The sequence below is a fragment of the Paramisgurnus dabryanus genome, chromosome 16 (genome assembly GCF_030506205.2).
Source record: "Paramisgurnus dabryanus chromosome 16, PD_genome_1.1, whole genome shotgun sequence".
Lineage (NCBI taxonomy): Eukaryota > Metazoa > Chordata > Actinopteri > Cypriniformes > Cobitidae > Paramisgurnus > Paramisgurnus dabryanus.
Window position 1 is genome coordinate 14,496,591 of NC_133352.1, and position 25,356 is coordinate 14,521,946.

General features: G+C 39.4%; 1 protein-coding gene across 3 annotated transcripts in view; it reads left to right on the forward strand.

Annotated features, from left to right (window-relative positions):
* enox2 (ecto-NOX disulfide-thiol exchanger 2) overlaps positions 1-25,356 on the forward strand; it is a 302,121-nt gene that overhangs the window by 248,771 nt on the left and 27,994 nt on the right. For all 3 annotated transcript variants that reach the window (XM_065271218.2, XM_065271235.2, XM_065271223.2), the window contains 3 exons: positions 6,105-6,211; positions 11,803-11,917; positions 22,122-22,312. In XM_065271218.2, coding sequence (XP_065127290.2) covers positions 6,105-6,211; positions 11,803-11,917; positions 22,122-22,312 — 413 coding nt within the window. The remainder of the gene's footprint in view (positions 1-6,104; positions 6,212-11,802; positions 11,918-22,121; positions 22,313-25,356) is intronic.

Below are 25,356 nucleotides of genomic sequence, written 5' to 3' on the forward strand. Positions count from 1 at the left end.
AGGTGATATAATGTGACAGTAGTTACATTTTACACTGTAAAACAATTCTCAACATAAAGGACTGACCGAAGCCCAGGGCCAGCATGAGAGACGCTCAGCCCACTAAACAGTATTGTCGGGCCAGTGCTTCGCCCTCAGTCACTAAAATATATTTTTTGCCCGTGGCCGAATGTTTCCACTGAGACACATTTTAAGTTTCGCGTACGTTAACCTCTCAGCAATTTCATGAGGTTTCTCCGACCTTATAGGTTGTTGTGGACACTGTTGCGCGTTACGTCAGCCATAATACAAAGAGACGTTAAGATAGCTTAATTATTACTTAACTTAATTATGTAATATCTTGGAAGCAGACATTTTCTGGGGTTAAAACACGACAAAAGGAACAATGCAATGTTTTGCACAGTTCCTTGTCAGTTTTCTAGGAACCTTTCCTAGAAAGCTTGGAACCCACAAAAACTCGAAGCTCATGAGAAATGCCGACAGCACATAGTGCGCATGGTGTCTAAAAGGTTGCTGATAACCCTTCATCTGGTTCACTGAACTTAAAGTAACACTCCACTTTTTTAAAAATAGCCTCATTTTCCAGCTCCCCTAACGTTAAATATTAGATTTTTACCGTTTTGAAATCCATTCAGCTGATCTCCGTGTCTGGCGGTACCAGTTTTATTATAACTTAGCATAATCCATTGAATCTGATTAGACTATTAGCATCGCACTAAAAATAACCAAGGAGTTTTGATATTTTTCCTATTTAAAACTTGACTCTTCTGTAGTTACATTGTGTACTAAGACAGACGGAAAATTTTCTAGGCAGATTTGACTACTCTCATTCTGGTGTAATAATCAAGGACTTTGCTGCTGTAACATGGCTGCAGGAGGTGCAATGATATTACGCAGCGCGTGAAAATAGTCCCCTGCTATTAAAAGTAACCAAGGGGACTATTTTTTGCCAGTTCGTAATATCACTACGCCTGCTGCAGCCATGTTACAGCAGCAAAGTCCTTGATTATTATGCCAGAACAAGAACAGAAAGAATCAAATGTTTAAAGGCCCTCCAAGCGAATCTATGTGAAGTCACTTTTTGTTGACGTTCAAAGTGTTGTCAAACAAAACGGGGCGTAGCTAACTCCCCCCCCCCACTTACATGCTTTCCGGAAGAGTAATAAACATAACCAACCCCCACTCCCAAATCCTTCTTGTCGTTAATTGGCTGGAACACTTTGTTATGTTTCGTGGTGGTAGGTTTGACCACTTTGTTTTTGTTGCAGTTTGTGGAGTCTGGGCTGTCTACAGAGACAGCATTTTTTACAGTGTGTTCAGAGGACAGGCAGCTAGCAAATAGTCAGGAGATGTTTACTGTATGAAACAAAAAATGTTTTATGGCCTAAAACACTTTAACTAGGGGAGCTGGAAAATGAGCATATTTTCAAAAAAAGTGGAGTGTCCTTTTAATGGTGAAATGTATGAATGAAGAGAATTTTAAGCAAAATCTTTTTTTGGTGGGGCCAGTGAAAACACGAAACATAAATTTAAAAAAAAATTTGCGTTGAGCCCTGTTGTTGCACTTAAATTATTAAGTTTAATCAATTTGAAATTACAATTAATTTCAACTTTCTAAGTTAAGTAAGGAGTTGCTATAAATGATAAAAAAATAAAGTTGAAATAACTTAACATAATAACTAATTTAACTTTATTTTTATAATTTATAGCAACTCCTCACTAGTCAAGAACGTTCAAATTAGTGTTTCAAATTGATTAAACCTAAGAATTTAAGTGCAACAAGGTTTTTTAGAAGTTTTATTATAAGGTCTAATGCATTAGATGGACAAGCTTGAGTAAAAGTGCTACCCCTCCTCTACAGATGTGGCTGCTCATTACTTATATCAACTGATATTATTGGATGTCTTTTACACTGTCAGAACAAAATTGTTATCACATGGTGTCTAGCTGTCACTGGGACGATAACCTTTTAAAAAGTACATCTTTGCACCTAAAGAGTTCATATTAGTACCTCATATTAGTTATACATATCTGTACATATATGGTACATAAAAGGACCTTTTTAAGGAGTACTGTCCCAGTAACAGCTTGGGAGCATTTTTTACTTTTTTCTGACCGTGTAAAGTCTTGTATAGACGATGCTTTGTCAGGCTCATGTGAGGTGCTTTGTTAAAAGTTTCTTTATCTGAAAATCTCTCTGTGAAGTCTAAATGCTACCTAAATTCAATGAAATGGTAAGTCTCTCAAACTCTCTTATGTCTTTCTCACGTACTGTACTGTATCCTTCCTCAATGTCACCACTATAGAATACAAAGTGATTGTTTTCTATTTATCAGCGTGTCAGACCTTTAGCTGCACCCATCCCGATGTCTTACCGAGATGGAAAACCATCAAGGGCAGCCAACCACCGACACATGCATATTTACAAAAACATCACTTCTCTAGTGGCAGGTTAAATTCACAGGTGTTTTATTGTTTTCAAGAAACAAAGCATCACCTTCCCAGAGATGCGCGTTTCACCTGCCAGAGAGTGTCTTTTCTTCTAAAACCTGTCAGGTTATTCTAATGGGTTCAGAACAGGTGCTTGAGAAAACGTGACATTGCCGATTTGTTACCGAGCCCGGTCGGGCTGCCTGTCAAAGTTATCTTACATCAGCAAAAGTACCTGACTGCTTTCACAGATGTTTCATCAGAAAGGTCACGTCGCCTTAGAATGACCTTCCAGTAGCTTCCTCGGGTATTTAGCATTGCCTGTCCTTTTATCTGCAAGCCCCAGACAGCAGCCTTTGGTACAATTCTGTCAAGAAAGCCAATAAATATCTGGCACTACAGTAATGTCAAGTCTGGTGATGGCACACACATGTGGCAAAACAGTGGCTCACAAAGCTTAGTGACAGTACAGCATCTGTCTTATCTGTGCTCAGGAAGAATAGTACATAGCTAAAAGCTTGCTAGGGTGGCAGCCCTACAGGAGGTAAAGCAGCAGGTTGTTGCGTGGGTGGGATGTGGGAATTCTGGGTATTTTAGCTAAAATTGGTAGATTCTGTCACAAACTATGTGCTGATTTCTATAATGACCAACGCAATCTACTTAGAACAGCGCAAATTAGTTCAGGGTCGCAAATAAGCAGAGCTGATGAGGTGCAGGTGATCTACTAACACCTGATGCACTTGAGTTCAGCACCACGGAGATCGCAGCTGAAAACTCGGGGTGTGAAATCTTTTGGAGGACAAAAAAATTAAGGACTTTAAGAACTTTATAAAAAACAAGGTATTGTGTGACTTTTCCTAGTGACCCCTCCAACAAATAAAAAATACCATGGCTTGGCAAACAATATTTTGAATCATATGTTCCTCTGGCGTTCCAAATAAACTGTTACGTGTTTAAAAAATCCTCTGCCTTGAACCACACGCTATCTGATCTCTGCGATGCTCTACTATCAGCAACAATTGCAGCCATTTCAAGCGCAAAATGAAATGATTTTGGACATGCTTTTTACTGTGTTGAATAATGAAATGATTTTTCATTATTTAACACAGAATATTTCAACACAAAATATTTTATTCAAAAATATTGTTTGCCAAGCCATGCTATTTTTTATATGTTGGAGGGGTCACTAGGAAAAGTCACACAATACCATGTTTTTTTAAAAGTTCTCCTAAACCTTAATTTTTTTGTCCTCCAAAAGATTTCACACCCCGAGTTTTCAGCTGCGATGTCATCGGTGCTGAACTCAAGTGCATCAGATCACCCGCACCTCATCAGCTCTGCTTATTTGCAACCCTAAACTAATTTGCGCTGTTCTTAGTAGAATACCAGTCATATCACACACGCAAACATTAGTAAATCGCGTTGCATGAATCATTTAAATAATGTGCAAAAATAACTAGACCACACCTTTTCAGCACTACTTATCCACTGCGCGTATTTAGTAAATTCCGAAAGTCGTTATTTAACGCCAAAATGATGGTTTGCGCTAGCGCAAGCTGTTAGTAAATCTGGCCATAAATCTAATAGCTGGTTTGTTGTAAAGGTGAAACCTATCGGTTATTGTTATCCACAACCTACCTTATGCAAAAAAGGACTTACTTAGTATTTGTGTCTTGTTTTCAGAAGAATATCTAAAAATTCTTAAATCAAGATGCAGTTTCTTGATAAGCAAAATGACCTAAGAAAATAAGTCTAGTTTTTAGACAAAAAGTATACAATTTAAGTGAATGTGTGAACATTTTTTCTTGAATTTAGTGTTTAAGAAAAAAGTAAACTCTTTCAAGATTTTTTTCTCACCCCATTGGCAAATATTTGTGCTTGTACTTAAATTGTATACTTTTTGTCTAAAAACTAGACTTATTTTCTCATGTCATTTTTCTCATCAAGAAAAAGCATCTTCATTTAAGAATTTTTAGATATTTGTACTGAAAACAAGACAAAAATACTAAGTAAGAAAGTCATTTTTTTTGCAGTGTGAAGCTTGAATTAATTGCAATGCAAAATTGAATAACCTAGGTTTATAGGAAATGTAAGGAATTCTGTTTTCCTCTTAACACTGTAATCAGGAAATTGGAAGTAATAATCCTAATAAATTAGGTAAAGAATATGTTTTGTCAATTAATATTAAGTAGCATATTTAATATAGGTACAAAAGCTGTCACTTTCAGTACACATTTATACCTAAAGAGTGCATACTTGTACCTCAAATGTTCAAAGTGAAAACTTAAAAACTAAAACTAAAGTGAAATGTTAAGTTGAATAAACTTAATTTTTTAGGTGTTACCAATTGAAGTAATTTTTTAAGATGATCCAACTTTTCAGTTTCTACAGTGCAAATGCCTTAAAGGTACATATCTGTACCTAAATTGTGCATATTATGACCATTTCAAAGGGTATCGACCCAGTAACACATTTTTTACCTTTGTTTTTGACAGTGTAGCAAGATTTTCATTCACATACACAATAAAATTCAGAAGTTACTGGATTTACAGTACATTATTGGTGAATAGTTCTGATTGTGTACTGTGATATTGTGTTGACTATGACAGTTGACACTACACACACACACACACACAATCGGATTGATGTGCGTATATACAAGGACCCATTCTCTCCCTCCAGGCTTTGCCATCGATCTCTTCCATCAAATTAAAGTATGCTGAAGTCAGTATTGATCCAGCCTCTTTCTCAAGCATGCTGTTGCCGCAGACAGATGTTTAGCAGCCTTCCTGACTCCCCAGAGTTTATTAACCCACTCCGAAGGAGGAATGGGAATCTTTGGGTTGTTCTGCATAGGTCCCAGATTGTAATATCAGTAATGATGTCATGCATCTATCAAGCTGTTGACAACATATGTTTTTGTCTCTTAGCCCCACTGTTACACCTCTTACAGTAACTGATGGATGCTTTAATGTCATTAACCAGACACAATTTGGTGTTAATACACAGATGCTTTGATACTTCATACATGCCGTAATCTGGAAATGGGATGCTTTAAAACAAATTTAGTCACGAGAGCAGCCAGATAAGACATTTGATGGATTGTTGCAGTGCATTCTGGGATTGCTTTCTTACTAAAGTACATATATAATGCTGCTTTAGATTGCATCTAAAAGAAGGCAGTGTAATTATGCTGTCTACCCCTTCAGCAAAACTCATCTCATTACTTTATTCTGAACAGATCACTACTTCTGAATGGTTTGGTCATATAAGTTTACATATAAAACACCTTAGGTGCTCTTTTGAGTCTCCAGTCACCAAAGTCAATAAGAGGTGAGAGAACAACGACATGGAAAAGTTGGTCTTGGGTTTAAAGCTTGAATCTTTCACTTTGATACTATTTGACCTTCCCAAGAAAGGTATGCGTATGAGGAATTCTGAAGAGGTGTCTAATGATTTTTGAGATGAGAAACAAATCTCATTCAGATCTCATCCCTGTACACAGGTCACCCCAGTTCAGTGTTTGTTCTGTTTAGATGGGGGGTAGGGGAAAAGTACATCACTTCCTTCCAACCTGACAGAAAATGTTTTCACTCCTGTGCACCTTCCCAATCGCCCCTCTCTCTCTTTCTTTCTTTGGACGCCCAAACTGGCCCCTGCATCCCCTGCCACAGTTGAGCAGATTGTGTCTGTATTCCACGCTTCTTCCAAACAAAAGGCATGGGACCATTTCTCCAAAGCCCAGCGCAAGAACCTGGACATGTGGCGAAAGCAAGCAGAGGTTGGTGGTTTTATTTCTTACAGTCAACATGTTCATGCGTCACGGTTATGGAGTTGTTGTTAGTGTAAAAGCTTTGTTTGGTTCATTTGCAAGCCTCATTATTTACTTAATAGTCAGTGTTTTAAGTTGAATGTGTTAATTGTTGGCAAGTATAATGGTTTTCAGCCTGAGATTTCAGCGGTTCACAGTCAACTGGCAGGTAACAATAAAGCTCTCCTGCGCATATTTTACATTGGCGCGATGTTGCTTACTATGGGAAAAGTTTTTATTCCCTGTCTATAAATGCTTATGGATAAAAGTGTAAACCAACTCATTATTCATATTTCTACAATTTAGCTGTTGAAGTGATTTGTGTTGCCTTTCCTCTGTTTTCTGTGGTCATTATTAGGTAAGTTTCGAGAGATTTCTCTCTTTCTTTCTGATTTGTAGCACACAGAGACCCGATGTGGAATGTAATTAAAGCTTTAATTTTCATGGGGGCTGATGTTTCATCTAATAAATCTTAAAGGGATAGTTCACTCAAAAATGAAAACTATTATCATTTATGCACCCTTAATTTGTGCCAAACCTGTATAAACGTCTTTGCTAAACACAAACAAGGATATTTTGAGAAATGTTTGTAATCTAGCAGTTTTGGAGAACCATAGACTTCTAAAGTACTTTAGGAAAAGAAATGCTATGTCATACTAAAGTACAAAGGATAGTTTATATTTCCAAGTTAATGGTGCTCCAAAACTGATTACAAACATTGATAAAAAAAATATTTTGTGTTCAACTTGAGGTTGACTGATGATGGAAGATGGCATTTTGGGGTGCACTATCCTTTTCATTTCAAACAGGTTGGGAATTGCTGTAAACCTGAACGGAACCGGAAATGTTTCCTTTCATTGAAATGTAATTACTTTAGAATTCCCATGATACCACTTTTCTTTTGACCTGATGTCATTATAATCCATGCTTTCAATTGATTAATGATAATCCATAATCTAATGCAGTTCTCACTCAGGTCTTATTCTGGCTGTCAGTTCTGGTATTAAATAACCACTTATCTATTGGACTTTTAACATTAAAGGGCACCTATTTTGGTCTTTTTACAATATGTAGTATAAGTCTCGGGTGTGCCCAGAATGTGTTTCAGCTCAAAATACCCCACAGATCATTTATTATAGCGTATCCAAAATGCTCCTATGCTATTTAGGTTTGAGCACAAACGCTCTTTTTTGTGTCTGTACCTTTAAATGCAAATGAGCTACGGCTCCTCACTGCCTTACAAACAGACAGTAAGCGCTTTCAGTTAAAATAGATTTGATTATTACAGAGACGATAGTATCTAGTGGACATAGTACAACTTGCTGAGGGTGGAAACTATGGTAATGCAGGACTGTAATGGCGCTTTTCCATTGCATAGTACCCCATCGTTTGGTTTGGGTCAGGTCTGGTCAGCTCACCTCACTTTGGCTTGATTAGCTTTTCCATCGAGTTTAGTAACACTTCGGAGTGGGAGGGATTATAGGCGTGTCGTTATATTTGCGCTGCCTACTGCTGTGACATCATACAAGTGATAGCGTCGTTCATTCCCATACATTTATTTATTTCTCAGTCCGCCACAAAATTAAAATTGACCACCACAAATAAATGTTTGCACATCGCGTTTATCACTACCTCTGTCTCACATGACAGTTTCTGTACAAACACCCGTGGCGTCAGTCGATGCCCTCCGCTGAGCCTTAGTTAGCTTGCGTTTAAGCATATAAGCGGACGTGCGCGTCGCGAATGTGCCGCCACAAACTGCAAGTCTGGAAAAAAACTGGTATGGTGTTCCGGATTCTCAACCTGTGGTTGTTTTCCACTGCTAAAATGGAGTTTGAGAACTTATAGCAGAGCACAGATGACAACATGTTTGCGCAAGCTAGCGCTAAGGTAAAGCTAACATTATAGTGATGACGCTGGTAGTGACGATTCTCTCAGACCAATCAGTGATCTACAGTGTTTTTGCATTACGTTTTGGTGTCAGCTCAGGTCGCTTGGAACCCCGAACGAGGTGGTATTAAAAAAGTATCCGGTACAACGTACTGCACGCAGTGGAAAACTCACAAAAGTAAGCTGACCCAAACCAAACCGTGGGGAACTATGCAATGGAAAACGCCATAAGTGGGCGGGGCTTTATTAATGTGACCTCACATTGATAAGAGAATCAAAATGGCATGTCTAATGAGACTGCTTTGGTTTAACAGGGAATAAAAACAAGGAACAGGTGGATTTTTTTAATCGTAGTGTGGTTGTGTCCACACACTGCCAACACACAACATCTTCTAAAAGTGGATTTTGCATAATAAGTGCCCTTTAAATGTTTTTTTATCATGCTGAAGTAATACATAGTAAGGATAAAATGAATTGTGAATGTCATGTTGACTTTAAGCCATTGGAACAGTGGCTTAAGATGCGGGTAAATGCCGAAAGAGACTCATCATTGTTTAAGGTAGGTGTTTAAAATATGAGATGCTCCATGTCCTATGTAATATTTTTATATATCTTATCTTATTTATTATTCATTTAATATGAATGCCAATTTATTTTCACGTGATCAGACAAGCAAAAAGCAGAAATTTTGGGTAATGAACACTGAAATAAAATGCACACTGGAATAAAACATTCATTTACCTTTTTTGCTTAAACCTTCAAAGAAATCCAAAATCACTAAACTGACACATTCATGTTGTATTTAGGGCCACATACTTCCAAGAGAGACAAGTTTTAATGTAATTCACGGTCATTCTGTGCTTCGTTGTTCATCCAGTTCTTCTTGCACTTTGAGGACTTTGCTGAATAATCGTTGTGGCATTTAAAGGGATAGTTCGGCCAAAAATGATATTCATCCCCAAGCTGTCCAAGTTGCATATGTCCATCGTTTTTCAGACAAACACATTTTCGGATATTTTAGAAAATGTTTTAGATCTTTCAGTTGATTAAATGTAATGTTACGGGGTCCACCCATAGTCCACGACCTTAAAGTCCAAAAAAGTGCGTTCATCCTTCACAAATTAAATCCAAACGGCTCCAGGATGATAAACAAAGGTCTTCTGAGGGTAATCCGCGTGGTGTTGTTGTAGAAATATCCATATTTAAAACTTTATTAACGAAAATAAATACCTTCCGGTAGAGCCGCCATCTTAGTCGCATCCGCATTCAGGATGAGAGCTTACGCATCCTACGGAGGCTACTCTGCTGCTGCTCTGTGCCCCCGCCCTCCAAATTTTTTATACGTCACTAAGAAAAGTGCGTACACTACGCTAATACTCTCTCCTGAATACAGAGGAGTCTAAGATGGCGGCGCTACCGGAAGGTATTTATTTACGTTAATAAAGTTTTAAATATGGATATTTCTACAACAACACCGCGCGGATTACCCTCAGAAGACCTTTGTTTATCATCCTGGAGCCGTTTGGATTTATTTTGTTAAGGATGGACACACTTTTTTTTTGGACTTGAAGGTTGTGGACTATGGGTGGACCCCGTAACATTACATTTAATCAACTGAAAGATCTAAAATATTTTCTAAAATATCCGAAAATGTGTTTGTCTGAAAAACGATGGACATATGCAACTCGGACAGCTTGGGGGTGAGTAAATCATGGGTTTAATATCGTTTTTGGCCGAACTATCCCTTTAAGGGATTCTACCAACAAAGCGATATTTCTGAATGGCCTAAGGCTGGGATCTGGGATTTGAAGCAAAGTATTTGTAGTATTTTGTATGATACGTGCCAAAAGCATTCGGTTAATTTATTCATCACATTTTTGACTGAGGTAGCGTTTGGCGGCTTTTGCATCCAAGCTCTTCATTTGCTCTCACGGCCCGTCAGTGTTGTGTTACTTTTATGTTTCACTCTGATTGGCCGCCTTATATGAAATGCTATTTGTCCCTTTATTGGTTTGGTCTCCAAGTAAATCAGTTACACATAGAGTCTCATGAGCACTTACCCTGTTCCTCATCTGTGAAAGAGCTTGTTAATGGCGCAGTAATTGCGTCTTTATTGAGCTCTGCCTTTTATTGAGTTCCTCTCAATTCCCCTCCCTTATTTTTCCCATCTGAAGGCTGGAATAATATACAATAACGACACGAAAACCCCTAATCGGTTCAAAAACGCTGATGCGGTTTTCACCTCCTAAAGTTTCTTTCCTTCGATTTCTCCCATAGCCCTTTGTTCAGACTGCTTAACTTCACTTGAATATGTTTAGCTTCAGATATGAGACCTCACTCGCTCCCAAACCATCATTGTGCTTGCAGGTTCAGTGTGGCTGTGACAGTAAGCAGTCTCAATGCTGTCACAGTGGTATGAACCTCATTTAAGAGGAGAGACTCTCACCTTTTACATTATGTATTGAGAAGAAGCAACCTTCAAAGTGTCAGAATGTTTTCTGGAAGATGCCACACTTTAAATCTCACATTTTCAACGTTTATATGTTTTAAAGGAGACCATGAATGATGTTTTAAGGTTTATCGGTGTAGGTAGACCAGAATGGGGTTTGTTATTGGGTACAAGGTGACAGTAAGTGATAGGTAGCTGGTTTAAAATCTGTTTACTCGGCCTCACTCACCCTTGGAGCTGTTTGGACCTTCTCTCATAAATCTAACGGTAAGATGTTGGTTTCGGTCGAGCGGTTGACCCGGGGCTTAGGCGGGGATTTTCATCTTTATGTTCTTGAACTCTGCTGCGAGTTTAGCCGAGCGTTTCACAAAGTTTTGGTAAGTGGTGGTTTCGACACAGAAATATCCAGTCAGTATAGCAGGTTCGCCTCGGTTCGGGATGTTAGGTTGATTATTATTCCACAATGGTACGCCAGGTTGCCAAGACGACCTGAATTCAATCACATCCATTTACACTGCAGGCAGCGAGTCTTCCTGTGTTAGAATAGTAAATCTTGGCTACTTCAAACCCACACCATATCTCTTACCATCTCTCTCCTCATTGGCCAGATAACCGTACTTGTTCAACCTTGTGTGTAGTTGTGCTTGACAGATGGTGACGGTTATGCTAGGCTTTTTGTTTATTGTATAGGGAGTCGGTCGTTCTCCCTGTAGCCGTCTTGTTGTGTCTTTGCACAGCCGTGTTCCTCTGCCTCATTAGCTGGAGAGATCCCCCATCAGGACCACCAACAGGGCAGCGTCCGTGCCCAGACATCTGCTTGATCTGCCCGGCTCAGCCCTGTCGATCTGTGGTGCTGAGCAGTCGCATCTTGCCATTAAAACCCATTAGAAATCCCTATGCAGTGTTTGTCTACTGATTATGTGCATTGACAAGGTTAACCGGCATCAGGTGTCTCTGCATCGATACCGCTGGAGCAGTGACACCTGCTCTCATAGCACTTAAAAAGTTATTTATGGCATTCCTGTAGCTCACTTAGTAGAGCATTCCATTAGAAACGGAAAGGTTGTGGGTTTGATCCCACTGATAATAAAAATGTATTTGGATAAAAGCGTATGCCGAACAAATATAATGATTTAATGGACATCACTATGTTTATTTTGTGTGTTATTTAAATAGATCTGGTATTAATAGTGATTAAATGCTTCGTTCTTTTTGTTCGCAGGAAATCAGGAACATCCACAATGAAGAGCTGATGGGAATTCGGAGAGAGGAGGAAATGGAGATGTCAGATGATGATATGGAAGACGCTCCAGAAAGCAAAGACTCGGATGACTCAGGTACACACAGTTGGCATTCAGACTGCATGATCTTTCCCAAAGCTGCATCATTTATCCATAAAAAAGTATTTTTTGCTCCAACTGCATACAGATTGAATCAAAATAGTGATTTGTCAGTTTTATGAGGAACTCCACTTGGATCACATAAAGCTGTGAAATTTGCCGAAAGAAGCAATAACCTGCTAATTTTCACTATATAAATGAAGTGAATTGAGATATTCACCTTCCAGCGGAGCTCGGACTGCTTAATGACCCATGTCACCGTATGTCTGGTTCAGACTGAGTAATTGGCACTTTTCACAGATTTTTTTCTTTTAATAAACATTCCCCTCAAAATTAATGAGGCCCATAGAGTTACCCTTTCCTACGAGACCTTAGAGCAGTTCGCTCAGACCTCTTTGTTTTTTTTTTCGTTAGGAGAAAACAATTTAGACATAAATTGTGCATTATGTAGACTTTTTTACTCAAGAGTCATCAAATTACAAGAGCCAAACAAAAATCACATGATCATTCAAATCTGACAGATAAAGTCTAGGATATAGAGGGCTCCAGACTAACTTTTTTCACTAGGAGCACAGTGGCCCCCAACTGAAGATTTTAGGGGCACAACCAGAAAATTTAGGGGCACACACTGTAAATCAACATGCTATCCAAATATTCACATTTCTACTAATTTACACTGTATTAATAATAAATACTTTAATGATAGATGCAGAAAGTACAATGTGCTGTTTTCAAATTCAGTGTCACGTCAGGAAAAAAGGTCAAATTTACTGGTCGCACATGTGCAACTGGATGTAAAATTCAGTGGCACACTCTCAAATTTTGGTGGCAAAATGCCCCCATTTGGTGGCAGTCTGGAGCCCTGAATATGGCCAAAGTCCTGTAAGGGCAAGTCAGGTCAGTCGGTGGACATATTGTTGTGCCTTCACAACTCCACAACCAGCTAACGTATTGTATACTTTATAGAGAAACCAAACAGACAGTTGCCTCTTGAAGCTACTGTATAAAGGGCCGTTCAAACTTTAACTCTTTCCTCGCCATTGACAAATTATCTCGTCAATCCGCAATGCCGCTATTATCCACCAGGTGTTCCACAACTATATAAAACTCGGAAGTATCGGCATAGGGCAAACAGCTGTATGTCCGTTAGTGATGCGTGGGTCGTCTCGTAACCCGCGGGCCGGGTTGGGGCGGATAGAGAAAATTTAACTTTAATGTGGGACGGGTCATTAAAAACAAAATAAAAAAAACATGTATGTTGCGTCTAATTCCCTGTAGCATATATCTTAATATTTGTGAATATATATTTTTATATTTTATTACGTTCTTTGATAAGGTTAAATTATGTAGGCCTACAGTATGTGGCAACGTAACTTCTGCAGCGTAATTTGCGCAACATAACTTGATATCCCCAAACCTTTGACATCACGTCACGGAAGTGCCAAGCAGCTCCCGCTGCCAACCACAACAACAAAACAAACAGAGAAATAAGAAATGAAAGACGATCTGCGGGAGAAATTAAGGTAGGGAATTTGTGAATAGATAATACAGACACTGCTTTATCATTATCCTATCTCTATATTAATGATTATGCTGGTTTTATGGTTCATTCGCGTATGTTGTTTACAGTTTACAGGGCGTTGTAATCTAATGGCTGTTTCCAAGCACTTTTAGGCTGAAATAAAATTTTATTTACATTACAAATGCCCAGTATGTCTATTTTAATGGTCGCGGGACGGTGTGGGTTTTAAAAATAGATACAGTGTTGCGGGTTGGGGCGGGCCAAATATTTCATAAAAGCGAGACCCGCGGGTTGGAAAAAAACGCTGACCCGCGCATCACTAATGTCCGTCTAAGTTTGAGGATCACTCTGCATCTGATCTCTATCAAAAGTCCTTTACAAAATGGAATTATCTCAGCTTTTTGCTCAAAATTTAGTGTTTTTGAAGAAACCTACCCATATTTAAGAGGTGATAAAAGAGAACTGATGAAGGTAGGATATAACTTTTTTTTTAAAACAGTGGGTCTGTTCTTTAATCTGATATATTGTATGTTTACAATACTACAACGATAACTAAATTATGCAGATTTTAGGGGAACAGGGTGGCACTGCCCCCCCAGACCAGAGCTACTTATGATTTTGTTTGAGCTATTAATGAAATAGAAATAGAATCTTAATCTTAATATTTGAATGATTACCGTGGGTTCACACCAGCCTCGTTTGAGGCGTCAAATTCGCTTATACCGCGTCTAGTTTGCCGCTTGAGTTTATTCGCTTCTAGTTATCGAGACATTCACGCAGAAATTTGTGTCATGGGAGGGCTTCTGAGACTCCGCTCGCTTTCTGTAGTCTCATCACTGTTAGAGCAAGCACCTGATTGGTTAAATGGCACGTTTTTCCGCCAAAGTTAAAATGTTTCAACTCGTGCGTTTCCCGCGGCAACGCTCATTTCGCGCCATCCGCGCGCTGGTGAAATCGCGTCTACCGCGCTGCGCTAAATGCCTCATTAGCACCGCGAGACCTCTTTACATTGGCCGTCTTTACATTGACTTAACATTGAAATCACTTGCGCTTGACGCCTATACCGCTGCTGGTCTGAACGCAGCGTTAGACTGAGTAACTTTTTTTATTCCTTTAAACTATTTTTAAAAACGAATAGGTTTATTAGTTACAAATCTTTTTTCGAAAGTGATCCCAACGATATTGTTCCTTGCATCTTTATAATTCTAGTTCTGGTGTAAACTCCACTAACCCTTTTAAGGGGATGTGTAAACAAGGTATTTTAGCCTATGGCCGGCATATGTTTTCAATTGTTTCCAATGAATGTGCAGCGCTTTTCAAAAATGCCAGCGGCTGGTGGTTTTTGTCTGCGCTCTGCATTTTTTCCAGTACCCAGAGTTGATACATTTTCAACTTTGAATGAAACGCTCAGCTCGTCATTGTCACTTTTTACTCCAGTCACAGTGGAGGAGGGACGGGACAAATACCACAACAGCCAATCGGTGCATCGAACAACGACTGACCAACAAAACAGAAGTATAGCAACTGAAGCATGTAGCTGAAGAAACACTGGCAACCGCCTACAGTTGGAATCCACCTGCCATTTTCATATTTATATAGTTATAGTTATTGTCTACAGTGTGAAGGTGCTTAAGTTGGGACTTCTCCACCATATTAAACATTGCATCGCCCAAAAAGGTCAACTGGCTGTTCATTACTGTAAGCCGGGACTACGAAGCTATATACAAGTCACGTATACAAGTGGTCCGTCTCCTTCCCAGATAATGTCACAAGCTAGATTTAAAGACTCATGTGTATGTATGTGCTATCCGCTTGGCCGCAAGTCCAACTCCAACATGTACTTCAATAGCAGCAGTGCACACGAGGGAGCAATTGCACTCGAAATGAAATCAAATCAGTGTCAGCAGTTGATTTCATCACATGGGAAACATGTCATTTTTGGATTACTATTCTTATAAGCTCCTGTGGTTTCCTGAATGTGGTGGTACGGAGTCTGCCAGCTGCTCTTCCAGTTCATTTCAGGTTCAGTCTGTCACAAAGGTGCTATTAGAGAACTCGGACCGTGACCGCTCAGCAGAGAGAATCATGGGATGGCGTAAAATTCTCACCGCGGTTTGACAGTGTTCTTTTTTTGGCACCCTGAGCTCACTCAGCTATCAAACGCACACTCGAACGCCCTCTTCACAGTAAATCTGATGTGTGGCCCCTATCAGCCCCTTGCGTGTGGCTCTCAGCTCACCAAATTTAAATGTAACTATCAGGGATTCTCAGATGTGACAGGCGCCTTCATTAGCATGCAAATGTATGCTAATGTAATCATACATTTACCAGGTTTGATTCACATGTCTTGTGATGTGCGACCTTAGTTATTGGAAAACAATGATAACCATCGCTGTCAGCGCGTTGTCGGATATAGTGGAAAGGATGTCGTGAGATTGGAAAGGGTCGGAGATCCACTCGGTTAATGAAGGAGGTAATTCAACACCTTCCTTGTTTATGAAAACAAATATTTCACTCCTGCTTAGAAAATGACGAGTGGCTTATGATACCCATCTGATGAGTTGAGTCAGAACAGTTCCTATAGCTGGAGCCACTCAGATGCCAGCAGATTTGGGGCAAGAATATCTCTGTCCTCAGTGCAGCCCATCCTATTTGTTTTTTCACCGTGAGTTAATCAATTATAAGGCAAGTGTCCTCTGACGATAAATGGAGTGCAGCGAGCGAATAGTGGCGGCTGCATTCTTTGCTGTCAACACCCTTGGGCAGCGCAGGTCGATAGAGTTGCCTGCCATGTTGTGGAAGGTGAACCGGACAGTCTCTCAGGGCATCGGCTTGATGAGATGAGCCAATCAATAAAGACGGATGGTCTCTCTATATCTCTCTCTTTCGATCACTCACTTACTTTAAAATATGAGAATTATAGCTCGGTTTCAAAACCTGGTGAACCAAAACCTTGCAGTATACTGCCTACATAGACGGCTTCTTTATAAGGTGGCATCCTAAACATCATATGAAATTAAATGCTCTACATAGACAGACAAATGTATTCCATAACAGTAAGTTAACTGCACAATAACACACATTTTGTTGAGTACTTAAAGGAATAGTTTGGCTAAAAATGAAAATTACCCCATTATTTTCTCAAAACAATGCTCCATATTCATCATACATTACTACAAAAGTTGCGTACACTACTCCTGAATGCAGAGGATTACACTGCAAAAATGACTTTCTTTCTTAGTATTTTTGTCTTGTTTTCAGTAGAAATATCTAAAAATTCTCAAATCAAGATGCATTTTCTTGATCAGCAAAGAAAATAAGTCTATTTTTAAACAAAAACTATTCAATTTATGTGAATTTGTGCTTAAAACATGCAAAATTATCTGCCAATGGGGTGAGAAAATTTTGCTTAAATTAAGTGTTTAAGAAAAAAGAAAACTTAGTTTTAGATTTTTTTTCTCACCCCATTGGCAGATATTTTTGCTTGTTTTAAGTTTAAATTTATTTAAATTGTATATTTTTTGTCTATAAACTAGACTTATTGTCTTGGGTCATTTTGCTCATCAAGAAAAAGCATCTTAATTTAAGAATTTTTAGATATTTCTACTGAAAACAAGACAAAAATACTTAGAAAAAAAGTGATTTTGTGGACTAAACAAGCAAAAAATCTGCCAATTTTTGACATTTTTCTTAAACACTAAATTCAAGAAAAGATTGCTTACCCCATTGGCAGATTTTTTGCTTGTTTTATGCACAAAATCACTAAAATTTTATATTTTTGGTCTAAAAAGTAGACTAATTTTCTTGGGTCATTTTGCCCATCAAGAAAAATCATCTTAATTTAAGAATTTTTAGATATTTTTCCTGAAAATAAGACAAAAATACTAAGAATTTTCTTGAAAATCATTTTTTGCAGTGCGTGTAGATTACTTTTGTGAAGGATGGATGCATATTCTTTGGACTTGAAGGAGTGGACCCCATATAAATTTATTATTCTGATTAGAAGAGCCAAGACATTTTCAAAAATATCTGAATATGTGTTTGAATGAAAAAGAATTAACATGTGTAACTCGGATTAGCCTGGCTAACACCCGACCAGTCTCATAGAGAATGAGACGTGGTCTGGGAACCATATGCTAATTTTCTCGTATTTGAGGCGTGGTTTACGAATGCCCAGAGCCGTTTATTGAGCGCTACGAATGTCTATCAAATATGTCTGTACGTAGCGCATAGCCAATCGTTTCAATTTTACCAGATGACGTATGTAGAGCGACATCAATTCAAAAGTAAACAAATTTTATTGGGTACGGGTGCAGCTGAAAGCTATGCAACTAAACCGGTAGCTGTATATTGTATTGAAAAGCAACAAATTTTAGTGGCACTACGACAACCACAGTACACGCATAATGACAATGATATTAATAAATACCACTTACCATTTATAAGTTAAATGTACTTCGTCGACGATGATGCCTAGCAGGTTGGTCCTATAAAACTCCGTGTTTATCATGTCTTGCCATACACAAACATCCTTCTTGGATATTTAATAGCCCAGTTTAATGCCAAAAGTTGCTCTTTTTTAAATAAACTTGCGTTAAAACTACTTAGAACACTATCAAAGGCATTGAAAAGTAACTTCGCGTCTGTTGCCGTATTATAACAAATAACAAAACTGCCTCAGTGTGCCGCATAGACGTCGTCACCGTCTTGCTGCCACCTCCCCCGTTCTGTGATTGGTTCCCTATTTCAGGGGCAAAAAAGGGCCAGAGTTTCCATGCTAGACTTTGAGCGTGAATAAATTTGCGCGCAAGGCAGAATGGGGAAACCCAGGCTAAACTCGGATGGCTTCAGGGTAAAAAAAAATCATGGGATAATTTTCATTTAACTTAAATACTACCCATAGTTATTTATTTAAAATATTGAATTAAATGTGGACATAAACTTGTCTGACATTTCTGCTTAATTTTTCCTAAGCTTATCGCAATGCATTCTGGGATTGTCTGCTACATGTCTGATACAGATGATGCCGCAATTGAACTTTGTCTTCAGAAGTACATGTATGATACCTTTAAAAATGCTGTTTATGTAGCCAGCTTACAAGCTTTTCAAGCAGAGCTAATATTTATATGTATGCATTTGGCAGATGCTTTTATCTGAAGCTATATTAAAACATATGTATTGTTTTTATCTATATAGCATTTTTGTGTTGCATAGTACCCCATGGGTCAGGTTGTGTCAGCTTACTTTACTTTGGCTCGGTTAGCTTTTCCATTTAGTTTAGTACTACTTCAGAGAGGGAGGGATTATAGGCGTGTCGTTAAATTTGCGCTGCCTACTGCTGTGACATCATACAAAAAGTGGGAGTGAGCAACAGAGCGAGCATCATTGAAATGCAGTGTTTCCCTTACATTCATTTATTTGTCAGTCTGCCACAAAATCAAAATTGACCAGCAAAAATAGATGTTTGCACTTACTCTTGTCTCACATGACAGTTTCTGTACACCCGTGGCATCAGTCGACGTGCTGAAATAAATATAAGTATGTGCAAAAATGGCATGAATAGATGCGGACGTGCACATCGCGGATGTGCCGCCATTAACTGCAAGTCTGGAAAACACTGAGATGGTGTTCCTGGTTCTCAGCTTGTGGGTGTTTTTCACCCCTAAAAGGGAGTTTGTGAACTTACAACAAAGCACAGATGACAACAGGTTTGTTCGAGATAAAAGTAATCTTGCATTTAGCAATAGTGTTGGTAGTGACAATTTTATCTTATCTTCTGCCCACGTCAATCAAAAGGGAATCCTCCTCTCCTTCAGCGCTACATTTCCAAATATCCTTTATCAGATGTCTTGCCTAGCCTCTCGTTCGTTGCCCAATCTGTGACGGGCACGCCTCTCAGCATAATCCCGTTATCTTCTCATGCTAAATGAGAAGCAAAGGTGCCGTCTCTGATCATCAGGACGTTAAGAGACGACTGAATGTCTCCGTTTGAAGAACCCTTTTACGACTATTTTAATTACAGCCATTTTGATAACAATGCCCATGGTACATTAAGTCAAGCATTAAGTAATGCACTTTCTCTGCATTTAATCCTCTCTAATTAGCCTCTGAGAGCAGAACGAATGCAGTAGGAGCTCCAGGGCACTTTTAAAATTCAACATTCAGCTTTTTTGTCATGGTGAAAACATTACATTGCCAAAGCATAGGAACAGTAAATACACATATTTACATACAAATGCACATTACAAATTATAGTGTATAAAATGAGATATTATAATGACCAAATGTTCTCATTATGTATTATACGTTTATTTTAAAACCTTCGCTTCAAATCCACTTAATCCCACCCTCAGGCCATTTAGAAATACCACTTTGTTGGCAGGATTCACTAAACGTCTCTTCATTTTTCAACAAAGTCCTCTAAGTGCACGGAAGATGAATTGGATGAACGACGGTGTGCAAAACAATGGTGGATCCAGGGTTTCCACGGATCCTTGAAATCCTTGAAAGTTTGTGAATCTGGGGGGAAAAAATTCAAGGCCCTGGGATGTTTTTGGAAATATACATACATAGATACAGGTCATTGAAAGTGCTTGAATCTATTTTATGCAAGAAGTTTTTTGGAAAAAAATCCATATTATTCCCTGTGTAGTGTAGGATAATATCGTAAAAAATATAGACTTTTTAAGCACACATGCTAAACTGTTTGCTTTAAATGCTTATATCATCTGTATGCGAATGTTGTTTCATACCAAAATGCTTTTTTGCATAGTTGTGTTTGACACATGATAACGTCTCTGGTTACGTATGTAACTGTTGTTCCCTGAGAAGGGAACAAGACGCTGCGTCTCCCTTGCCATACTTCCTGCGTCCCTGTAACGCCGTCTTTGGCAATATTTCAGATAGCGATATACTTCCTGGCTCTGGTGTCACCCTATCTTTGTCTTTAAGCCTCACCACCACCATTGGTTGAATTTGATATACACATTCAGACGCACTTACCCCTGAAGGCGTCCCCAAAGTGTCACCACAGTGACGCAGCGTGAGTTCCATCAAAAGCGAACTGTAACAATGTATCTTAAAAGGTAACACAATGTTACCTTGCTCTCACTTAAAATATGTCCCCACATTTAGTCCTTAAATTTGAGGGTATTGGAAAGTCCTTGAAAGGTTCTTGAATTTAACGTAAACTAAGGTGTGGGAACCCTGTGTGGATCACATTTAAACTTGGGTCCCTTGTGAGTACTTGGACCAGAATACAACCTGTATGTGGCATGGATCACAGCGCCCCCTAATGTGTGATTCACTTTCGTAATTCTTAAATAACGATTTTCATCATCTGCAATGTATCTAGTTCATCTTAAGTGATTTTAAACTGTTTACTATGACTTGTCCAAATAAGTGGAGGTTTTTGCCAAAAAAGTATTGCATTGGCAAAAACACCAAAGCATTTAAAGCAACACTAAAGAGTTTTTGTTTTTTGCTCCCCCTACAGGTTAGAAGCGTAATTGTTCAATACCACTGTCGTAAATACCGCAGCTCTGATTGGATAATAGGTCTGCCGTAGAGCAAGTTTTTGTAGTTTTCACTCGAACTACAGGACCGCGACCCGACGGTTGGAAACTTCTTTAGTGTGGTTTTGGCCGATAGAGGGCTGCAAAGCGAATGTGAAAGTGCCGTTCACCCTGTTTCCAGTGGATGAACGATTGAAACTTTTTTGGAAACGTTATTTTAAGGTAAAAAAAACTCGCGAAAAAACACCAGGTGGATGCTGACTGGAGGCGCTTGCCAGCTTTTTTTACCTGAGGTTGCTATGATACTTCTGCTTTGTTTAGCATTCGTTGAACGATGTGTCAGTTGGTGTTGTGATATTAGACCCGCCCCTCCTCAACTGTGATTGGACAGCCTAGTGAAAAGTGACATTGATGAGCTGAGCTTTTCACCCAAAGAGGAATATTTTTCAACTCTCTGAGATAAGCGTGGAAAAAACGCACAGTGTCGGCGTTCAGCATGGACAAAACCTGCCAGCTGCTGGCGTTTTTGAAAAGTACAGCGCTTCCATTGGAAACAATTAAAAATATACACCGTAAACGCCTTGGTGTGCACACCCCCTTAGAGAGTTTTGCAGCGAAAGCCAGTCAAAAGTGACTCAAAAGTGACATTTATGATTTTCAATTACTGACTAATAACCTTTTTGATTGCTATTAAGTGAAATTACTTAGAAATGCTTATTTACAAGAAAACCTTCTCATATGTGTCCATGTAAAAGTAAATATAAAGTGCTTACAAAAAAACTCTCTACAATAAAATCCATCATCAGCTTTGACTGTCCATCATCCATCATTGACTGTCATTACACTGAAATGCGAGTTGTGTCTTGCTTGATTTCATGGACTAGTTCAGATTTGTTTATTTCAAATTGTCATGGTGAAAATGCATGTAATGGTTCCAGATTTGGCACCTTATCTGACTGTTTCTTATTACCCAGCACACGTCTGTTATTAGGCGCCTGCCTCCTTCTCATTTTCCTCCTCTGAACGTCTTCCCCAATGCACCTGTTTTCTTCTTTTCCTGTTATTGTTTTTCACCTCTGCCTTCTTCAATCATGTGTCTCTGTCTGCTTATTTCCTTTTTCTGTCGCCAGCGCGATAGTCATTTTTCATATCTCCCCCTCCGCAGGGCCGCTGGCTCAGGTGGAGGCTTTGAAAGAAGAGAACGACAGTCTGCGGTGTCAGCTGGATGCCTACAGGAACGAGGTGGAGTTGTTGAAACAGGAGCAGGGTAAAGCGCAGCCCCAGCGCAGCGAGGAGGACGCCACCCGCCAGCAGCAGCTCACATTCCTGCAGCAAGCACTTCAGGGCATGCAGAAGGTACGAAGCGAGGGTTTGAAAACACGAGCGGTCCCTTGTGGGCGACGTTGTGCACTCTAGTTAAAAATCCGGGTTGGCAACCGAAAGGTTGTTGGTTTGACGCCAGCATGGTGCGATTTTTAAACAGTCACTCATCTTACGGTTTTGTCATCGAGCGCACCTGCTGTTTCCTGACTCACTGAATGTAGTGTTGTTTTGCGTGAGAGTTTTTCTGAGCAGTTAAACAGCAGGTAATCAATCACACAATAGTAAACACAAAAGGAATGAAACGTGGAATGAAAATTTCGTCTTCTCACACGGGCACCCGTTGAATATTGAATCCTTTATGTCTCCCACCCATCAGGCGCTTTCATCCACTTTATCAAACGTTATTTTGTCTTCGCTAGTGCAGTGTAACTACTTTTAGACCAATCTCCTGCCGCCAGCCTGTGTTTTTCATCGTTCTTTGGAGCGCTCCGGAGTGACCCGGAGCTCTGAGTTTGCGTTATAACCAGATTTGTTTTTCTAAACCTGCTGTGCATTCCAACAACAAACTTCCTCATGAAAAGGATTAAAATCTGCATATCCTTATCGACCTGCTGTTTAAACACACAGGTGCTGTGGTGCAGTGGTTAGTGCGTGTGCTCTACACATGTTGGAGCTGTCACTCAGAACAAAGCAAAATAAACATATTATAAAAATCTGACTTCAGTGTTTAAGTGCTATAATTGGGTCCCTGGTGCTTCTATCAACCTAGAAAACATAAAAAAGAACAGCCCACTAACTTTGGTAAACTATTCTCTGCAAGCATGTGAAAAATTGGTCATTGAAATTTGGCTTCCCTTCTCAGAAGGGGATAATACCACCCTTTACATCTGACATACCTGTTCCTGCTAAAAAAAACAATAGATGATGAGTAAGTATGGTGGCACAAAATAAAATGTGGCGTTTTTTTAAGCGGATAAAAAATTTGCAGCACTTCGTCCTTGGCGTGCAGTAACATCATCACTCCTGACTACTCCCCCTCTCGCTCAAACCTCCGTCAATATTACTGCGCCCGAGGTCAAAGTGGTGCAAACTAAGTGCTCTTCCGCCATACAATATAGTTCTTATTTTTTTATCCGCTTAAAAATCACCACAATTTATTTTGTGCCACCATACATACTCATGTAACTACTCATGTAACAGTCTTTAAATAGTGAAAACATGGAAGTGTTTGGTGGCTTCTAAATTCATCCCTGTTTGGATCCTAAGGAATGAATGGGGCTAGGCTAAATGCTAACACATTCAAAACGCGCTGTACACAAATTAAATGCACGGATTGAAAAAAGATATGTATGTATTAATTCGTCCAAGTTGAGGTAAGAACAAAGTAAAATATTGAAAACTGTGGCGTTTTCCTTTAATAAAAAGACTTCAGCTGGGTTTTCACAGCCTGTGTCACATAAAATCTGTGAGTGACAAAAGCTCAAACATAAAAAGGAAAACATCATCCTGAAAACCCATATACAGAACATCCGCATCATATAACCACACCTCTCACAGATGCTACGCCAGGCCCACACCTGTGACCTTCCCCTGTTATCATCATCAGGCCGTGAAGGAGATTTCTGACTGGGACGTTTGTCTCCCTTTGAAGGTGCACACGTGCTAATGAGCTGTTGTATATTGAACAGTGCTGTAGCATGAGATGGATTCGCTGCTGCCTGCACAGATCACATATGAGCTGCACGCTGAGCCATTTGTTTGAGTTACAAACAAGCGTGTGTTCACCGATCGCCAATGAGCCTGCTAATAAGGCCTCCTATTCTGTCACACGAAGTGAACAGCGCAGGTTATTTCCCAGAGCTGAATGCTTTCCAAATGACATGCGTGGCTCCTGCACTCTGAGCTGTTAAACTCAGCCTCCATCTGATTTATTCATGAGGAGCAGTGTATGAACACAAACAGAAAGGTTACATCACCCGACTTTATGTAGGGCTAGTTTAGATAAGAATAACTCATCTTCCTTTTAAGCCTTTCTCCGGGCACATTTTGCAATGTTGCCTTTATTAGGTTTGTCAACAAATTAGCATGCTTGGAAACATTGTTTGCGGTAACGCATTATAAGAAATGCATGTTACATAATCACTTCCATCATTCAATTTTTATAATTACTTAATGGACATAATGAGAACCATAATACTCAAGTTACTGGTGTGCATTCTCTCTCTCTCTCTCTCTCCTCTCTCTCTCTCTCTCTCTCTCTCTCTCTCTCTCTCTCTCTCTCTCTCTCTCTCTCTCTCTCTCTCTCTCTCTCTCTCTCTCTCTCTCTCTCTCTCTCTCTCTCTCTCTCTCTCTCTCTCGTATTTTCACATGACGCGTGATGCAGATAGGTTCACTTGATGTGCTGAACACACATTTTGGCCCGATGAGCCTCACACATGACAGGTTAAATTCATGTTTTGATGAGCTTCACATTGTGCGCCCCTTGAAACAGAAGTCATTGGCCGCCACTGCACAACAAGCATGTTTCTTAAAACAGGAATGTTTTTGTCGTTCCGTTTGTTTTTTAAATGTGTCACGTATGCGCCACAATGTTGTCAAAACCATCCCTGTTCACATGGATCCATGAAAACATATAAAAACGCTGTGTTATGCGTGCAAGGCCAAGAGTTGACTATGTAACTTTATAAAAAAAAACAAATACAGATTTTGTAGAGCGATAAATACAAACCATCAAGATGACGAAAGCATTCAGCAGCAGTTTTTTACTTCAGGTGATCCTGGACTATAAAGGTAGAAGTATAGTCCCATTTTTGAGCATATGCGAGGGAACGCTTACAGTATGCACACCGCCCGATTTTTTAAAGAGCACCTTTTTCATTGCTAAAAACATTATTTTGTGTATTTGGTATAAAACAATGTGTTTGCGTGGTTTATGGCTCTGTGTCCCTGATTGGCCAGCTAATCTGTACGGTGTGATTGGCCTGAATACTTCTGACATCAGCTGGAAATGTGACACTTCTTACCATGTTTGAAAGATTCGCTCAAAATGCAATGCTAACAGGAGTTAACTTACAGGC